We start from the raw sequence: 7,327 nt of genomic DNA on the forward strand, positions 1-7,327 counted from the left end.
AAATGGGTCCCTGGAAAACTGTTTTCCATTTGAGTAATGGTTTCACTGTGGCGGGCCCCCCACCATAACTTCTCGCGTAGCATTTTATCTTCAAACAGCGTTCCAGGGACCAAACATTCCTCTGAGGACAGTTTGTGTATAAAGTTATGAACATACCACAGAATCTGACAATTTCTCCAACTTTCACATTTCTCTACCAAAACTCCACAGTGCACCTTTAAATGAAAATATAACACACTTCAAAACAAGACCACAACAAAAAGCTACAGTGTAACATATCTATGTTCCCTCAGCCCTGTGTCTCCTTTACCCTATGTTCCCTCAATCCTGTGTCTCCTTTACCCTATGTTCCCTCAGCCCTGTGTCTCCTTTATCCTATGTTCCCTCAGCCCTGTGTCTCCTCTACCCTATGTTCCCTCAATCCTGTGTCTCCTTTATCCTATGTTCCCTCAACCCTGTGTCTCCTTTATCCTATGTTCCCTCAGCCCTGTGTCTCCTCTACCCTATGTTCCCTCAACCCTGTGTCTCCTTTATCCTATGTTCCCTCAGCCCTATGTTCCCTCAAACCTATGTTCCCTCAGTCCTATGTCCCCTCAAACCTATGTTCCCTCAGCCCTATGTCCCCTCAAACCTATGTTCCCTCAGCCCTATGGTCCCTCAGCCCTATGGTCCCTCAGCCCTATGTTCCCTCAGCCCTATGGTCCCTCAACCCTATGTTCCCTCAGCCCTATGTTCCCTCAGCCCTATGGTCCCTCAACCCTATGTTCCCTCAACCCTGTTCCCTCAGCCCTATGGTCCCTCAACCCTATGTTCCCTCAACCCTGTTCCCTCAGCCCTATGTTCCCTCAGCCATATGTTCCCTCAACCCTGTTCCCTCAGCCCTATGTTCCCTCAATCCTGTTTCCTCAGCCATATGTTCCCTCAACCCTGTTCCCTCAGCCCTATGTTCCCTCAGTCCTGTTCCCTCAGCCCTATGTTCCCTCAGCCCTATGTTCCCTCAGCCCTGTGTTTCCTCAACTCTGTTCCCTCAGCCATATGTTCCCTCAACCCTGTGTGTCCTCAGCCCTATGTTCCCTCAGCCCTATGTTCCCTCAATCCTGTTCCCTCAGCCATATGTTCCCTCAACCCTGTTCCCTCAGCCCTGTTCCCTCAGCCCTATGTTCCCTCAACCCTGTTTCCTCAGCCCTATGTTCCCTCAACCTTACATTAACAAGTAACCTGCCAAACTCGACATATTTCACCTTCATGTTTTTTTATTTTGTTGACCACTTACATTCATATCCGTTGGCGTCACCAAACAGCGACTGGACGGGCGTGGTTTGATTGTGGCGATCTTCATATCAACAGGCGAGGCCTTCTGGGCGTGCGTCATCTCTTCAACTTTATCTGCAAGACAAAGCGAGCCGTAATCCATCAGCCAGGAACTCGACGAGCGCAGGCAGGACTTAACTTACAAAGCCTTAGTAAGGTTCTCATCGGCCAAACGCAAGCTAATCATTCACAGTGACGCTCCCTGTGTTTCCACACTGAGCTGCAGATGAAACTAAAACAGAAAAAAAAAACATTTAAATCATTCTTTGTTTTTTTTGGGGGGGGGGGGGATACAGGACTCTGATGAAATGTGTTGGGTGTTTCCAGCCTTGAAAGCCGTGCAAGCTCTTTTCCAAACAGCCGACTCAGCAGCATCATCAACTCTCAGGGTCGTCCCTTCGGTTAAATGTGAGATGAGCAATGAATGTGAAGTCTGTCAAGTTTGCCGTTAGCTTCCTCAGTCTTACTTTTTGAACCTGCACACTAGGAAGGGTGTAAACGGCAAATTTGTCAGAACTGAAACGTCCCTCTGGTGTGAGATGATGCCGTCAGGTCAGATAGACGCCTCCTAAAGAGTTCCGCTCAGAGAAGCTACATGCTAGCCCTGATCGAGCCTCTTGCTGCACCACCTGTCTGACTCGCGCTGTCTTTGGTGTAAAAAGCTTCCATGCATTTGGGGGAGTGATTACTTAGAGTGACTTGGAAAACAATCCTCTTCTTCTGCGCATCTACACACAGAGGAGAGGAGTGGGGAGGAGGAGAGGGGAGGAAAGGAAAGGGGGGAGGAAAGGAGCGTCAATGACCTCAAAAGCTAAAACACAAACACACAGAACAAAACAGAAGAAAATGCATATTTTCTCTCTCTCTCTCTCTCCGAGCCGCCTCCCTGTCGGTTTGCAGCAACAACACATCAGACAACGTGCAATACAGTTGCCCTGGAAACCTATCTGTGAGTGAAACATTTCCTGGAATAAACCTCCCCCTCCTCTCTCACACACACACACACACACACACACACACGTACAGTGACACACTCACAGGAGGAGGAAAAAAGAAGGCACACATGAAAACAGAAATACGACAGCAAAGCTTTTTAGGTCAGGTAGAAAGAACAAACATTGACTTACAGCAACAGTGTTTAGTTTGTTTGAGGGCATTTTTCTCTCACAAACACATAAACACAAAATGATCTGTGGTTTCTCATTAAGCGTCTGTTTCTACACGTTTAGCATTTGAAGTCTGAAACTCCTCCAGAAAGTAAATCCTGTTTGCTCGCCGCATGTTCGTGCTGCAAATGAAGATTCTGGTTGGAGTTAGGAAGCACCCTGAGGTGAAGAGCTACCTGTTGCTACTGTTTCCTCTTTCCACTGCTCACATGACTTTATCAAAACTGAAGTCACATTGTCAAAACTCTTCACACAGTCAGCGAAACAGACGTCCATGTGGACCAAACTGTGAATCATTATTCATTACTTTCACACAAAAAACTTGAAATTGAAAAAATAATTTCCCAATTTCCCTTTTCCTGTTTGTTATTCATTCTCCACCTCAGACTGTTGTCAATACTGTCAAACAACAATGAAGTCCTATAGTTTGACTATAACTGTTCTCCAAAAATGAGTTTCATTTTGAGTGTGTGCAAAGGGCAGCAGGGCAGCGGCATTCCTAGACTTTTTTTTGGCTGGGGGGGGCAACTGGGTCTCCTGAATTGTGATGTGCGGCACAAACACATACAATTAAATATTAATCATTTACCCTTTCTTTTTTTGGGGGCTTTTTGTACCTTTAATGGAGTGATAGGACAGTGGATAGAGTCGGAAACCAGGGAGAGAGAGCGGGGAATGACATGCGGGAAGGAGGCCACAGGTGGGATGTGAACCTGGGCTGCCTGCTTGAGACGACAGCCTCAATACATGGGACGTGCGCCCTAACCATTGCGCTACCAGCGTGCCCCCATTTACCCTTTCTAACCTCACAAATCAAATCTACTTTATAACTCAAGATAATGGCAACATTAGCTTCATGTTTTAATGACACAAAACGAAGATTTATGTGTCACAATTACTTAAAAATGTGTATGCAAACTCCTGCACAGGCACCCGACACATTGTCAGTATGAAAACTACTAGCAGCCTTCTGCAAAAGAATCTAACATTGCAAACAGCCAATCACAATTTGGGATTCTCAGGGTGGCCAATCTGATTTCTTGGGCCCATTCTACCCCTGGCCGCCCCTCTGGACACACCCCTGCAGACTGTACAGAAAATGTTCTCAGTTCAATTCTTCCCTCTGTTCTCCCGTGATCTTGTGAACCCGAGTGTACAGCTACTGGTGCATGTGCGCCCGCTCCAGGAACGGACCCAGTGGATTTTTACAATCTGCCGCAGTTTGTAATAAATTAAAAACGTTTCTGTGAATCTCTGATGAAGCTCAGATTTATGTGACAAAGCTTTCTAACTAGAAAGATTAAAGTTCATCATTAATGCGCTGCTCCTTGGTGCTGGTGTTTTTAGGTCAGTGTGTGATGCGTTTCGCTCCGATGAGCTCGTGCTGAGACGTGTGTGAAGTGTTCGGATGCCTCGAAGGCGCAGAGATTACGGTTTATGTTTGTTCAGGCTGCAGATCGTTAAGGAAAAACAGTACAGCTGTTTTCAAATCTGCACTGCTGAAAATATCTAGAACATTTCAGGAGGACTGCTCCTGAAATCCTCCAGGAGGGGGGGGGGGGGGGGGATTCTCCTGATTATATCCTGCTGCGTTCTCACATCAGCTCACTCTGACTTTCTGCAGAATAAATACGAGGAGGCTGGAGGAGAAACTCCGGGTGAAGAGAGAAACATTCAGCTGTTTGTGTTCACACATGCAGCTCCTCCTGGAAATATCAGAAGTTTTTCAGGAGTTTTCTGCGAGAGTGAAAGCTCTATATGAAGAGTTTTTATAAAAGTGTCTTCAGTTCTGATGGTCTTGTTCTTGCTCTGTAATCAGAGCAAAATATAAACCAAGAAGAAGGAGTAATCTGTGACTGTGAAGAGGAACTTACAGCTTTACAACATGAAATCATGCAACAACAACAACAACAACAACATTAAGAAGAGGATGAAAGATCAGCAGTCAGAACACATCGTGTAAATCATGCACACGCGTCACAGTGTTTGGTTTCACAGAAAGTCAAAAGAACTAATCAGAGCAAATCAAAGGTCTACATATTCAGAGGTGTGCGTCGATCACAGTGAGGTGCAGGTCGGGGAGTCTGAAACATGCCTGCAGAAACTTACCACCTTTCTTTTTCCTTAGAGTGGCTTTGAGGATGACAGAAAAACATTTCTAAGACTTTAAATCATTAAACCAGACCTCAGCGCTTCTCCAAAGACCAACACAAACTTTGTTGAAAAAGTATTCAGTCAGTGTATTTAAATGTATCCTACGGCCTGTACGCTGTGTGCATCCCATCATTTACATTTAGATATTAAAACCTTGATGCACTTGAGGCCTCACAGACTACACCGTTCTGTTACTGCTGTGAATGTGTAAAATAAAGAACGAAATGCAAACGTGTCAAATAAGAAGCTAAGGAGGAAACATGCTGACCGGAGGTGATTTTTCTGTCAGCAGTTTGTGCAGAATTAGTTCTCTCTCTCTCTCTCTCTCACTCTCCTGTCATTTATTTATTCGTTCACCTCTCGGCTCTCGGGCTTTTTGCTCTTTGCGCACCTTTGACACACAGCACGAAGCTGCAATTACCACGGATCGATCCTCGAGTTTGTACAGTCAATCACAAGCAGCTGCTCAGAACGATTCAGCCATGCAGCTTATGATGTTTCTATGACTGATGAATCATTCCCCCTAACCCTGCAGGTCAAGAACACTGATTTATAAAAATATCATGAGATAAACACACAGTATTATTATTGATAAATTCTTGACATTGATAAATGTGCTAAGTTGAAACTGGTGAGTCTTTGCTGAATAGTTCATTTAAAGGTCCAGTAGTGAGTGAGATGATAAAGTGAGCTTACTCTATGATCAGACATTATGGAAACATGATGTGTTGAAGTGCTGGCTTCTCTGACAACAATGCAGCAGCCAGTATGTCCTCCTCCTAACTTTAGATTCTGCTCCTGAATGCTCTGGATTTGTTTGGACCAGAGAAAGTAGGCGGTTTTAAGGCACCCTCACACGGCTGTTTTGGACGCCCCTCGGTTTGCCAGATATGAGAGCAGTTATCAGGTCAAATCGATGCAGAGCTGGATAAACACTGAAGCTTCAGTATCCACCGCATGGCAACCTGCGTGAGCATCGACTCTAGAGAGGAGAGACAGCTCTCTACAATGTTTAGAATTTGGACTGCAGTACCCATTTTAAACACTAGGTGACAGAGTTACTTATTGCTCCTTGAAATGTTTAATCTCAGCGAATCATCCTCTTTCTGATATTTGACTCTTTCTCTTTGTTCAGCACCTTTATTGCGACACAGAGAGGGTCCTCTGAGGTGGTCTTCACCACACACACACACACACACACACAGATACAAAACAACAAAAAGGGACAAACAGTGTCGACATTATCATACTAGCGTTCTATTTTTGCTCCTCATAGCCACGGCTAAAGCGCATGTTAAGAAGCTGGAGCTCTTCATGCATCACAGCAAAAGAGATCAGGCGATGAGGGGGAATGAAAAGCTCTTTTTTTAGGAGTCAAACTGAAGCAGCATGATGGGAACTTAAGTTGCATCAGGCAGAACAGAAGCCTCATTCAAAGCAGAATGGATGGAAGGATTCAACGCAGCGGTAACTGCTTACCTTTATCCACTACAGAGCGATAAACCCAACAATGACAATAAGAGAGAAAGACGTGTTGTTAGAAATAGATTTCCTCATGACACCGTGAGGAAAAAGTCAAACCAGGGTTTTCTCACCTAGTTCCTCCAGTTCGGACGTCATGGACTTGGAGCGCATGGACAGGGCCGTGGTGGGGGCTCTCTTTGGCGGGGGAGGAGCTGAGGGGGACAAAGATAAATCAATTTTATTTTCCAAAACATTGTGTTCATCAACCAAAACCAGTTTTTGACAAATGTTTCTGCAGTTGCTAACTTCCTTTTGTCCAAATTCTGTTTTCAAAACTCTACACACATGTCCATAAGAATAAGAACAAATTAAATGAATCAGAGCAGAACACAAATTACCGATCAGTCAGATGCACGGTCCAGGGATCAACAAAGAGATTTAAAAAACTTAGGTTACTCTAGACCAGCAGCCCCCCTCATCTCTCCCCTACCTTCCCCCCCTCCTAATTTTCCTTCTCTCTTTCTTGCTGATTGCATTACTCAACTTGTCTTCTTTAATGAATTCTGCTGCAGTGACATACAGAAGTACTCCATATACTAAGTGTGTGGGATACATATGCCATTGCAACATATACTCAACAAAGGTCTTCTATCACTTTTATTTGTTTTTTATGTCTCTCTTCTGCTGTTTTTTTATTTTCTTCTTTCTTTTTTTATTAGTATTATGTGTGTGACTGAGATTTTCTCTTTGCACTATTGTTGAAAACTCAATAAAAATATTATAAAAAAAAATTAACAATCAATCATTTAAAAAGGTCGTCCTATAAAAATGTGTTGTAAGCAAAGATTTAAAACAGGTCATGAGTTTGCTGCCTCTGGGTAGGGAGTTCCAGAGTGTAATTGCAAACCCCTGGTTGGCCTTGGTTACCAGCCTTGGCCTATAAGAATAACTAAAGAAGGTACTCTATGCCCCTCGGTTTGCCAGATGTGAGAGCAGTTATCAGGTCAAACCAACAGGTGTTGCAGTGATGGAAGCGTGCGAGAGAAGTGGTTCAGATAGACCTAAAAAACCTCTTCAGAATGCAGATAGGTGTACAGACCAATACAGAGCTGAAACTACATACTGTTCACTTTCAACTGAGACCTTTTCTGTGCTTGTAGTTCAAGAGTTCTAGAACAGCATTCATTCCTCAGTGTGTACCTGGACACACTTTAAGAACCCTTTAAATCTGT

General features: G+C 44.2%; 1 protein-coding gene across 1 annotated transcript in view; it reads right to left on the reverse strand.

Moving 5' to 3' along the window:
- Window positions 1-7,327, reverse strand: part of shank2b (SH3 and multiple ankyrin repeat domains 2b) — a 208,477-nt gene that overhangs the window by 21,262 nt on the left and 179,888 nt on the right. The window contains exons 18-21 of the mRNA XM_065952563.1: window positions 6,227-6,307; window positions 4,587-4,610; window positions 2,001-2,039; window positions 1,274-1,386 (exon numbers count right to left, since the gene is read on the reverse strand). Of these exons, the coding sequence (XP_065808635.1) occupies window positions 1,274-1,386; window positions 2,001-2,039; window positions 4,587-4,610; window positions 6,227-6,307 (257 nt within the window). The remainder of the gene's footprint in view (window positions 1-1,273; window positions 1,387-2,000; window positions 2,040-4,586; window positions 4,611-6,226; window positions 6,308-7,327) is intronic.

The sequence above is a fragment of the Labrus bergylta genome, chromosome 3, assembly GCF_963930695.1.
Source record: "Labrus bergylta chromosome 3, fLabBer1.1, whole genome shotgun sequence".
Classification (NCBI taxonomy): Eukaryota; Metazoa; Chordata; class Actinopteri; order Labriformes; family Labridae; genus Labrus; species Labrus bergylta.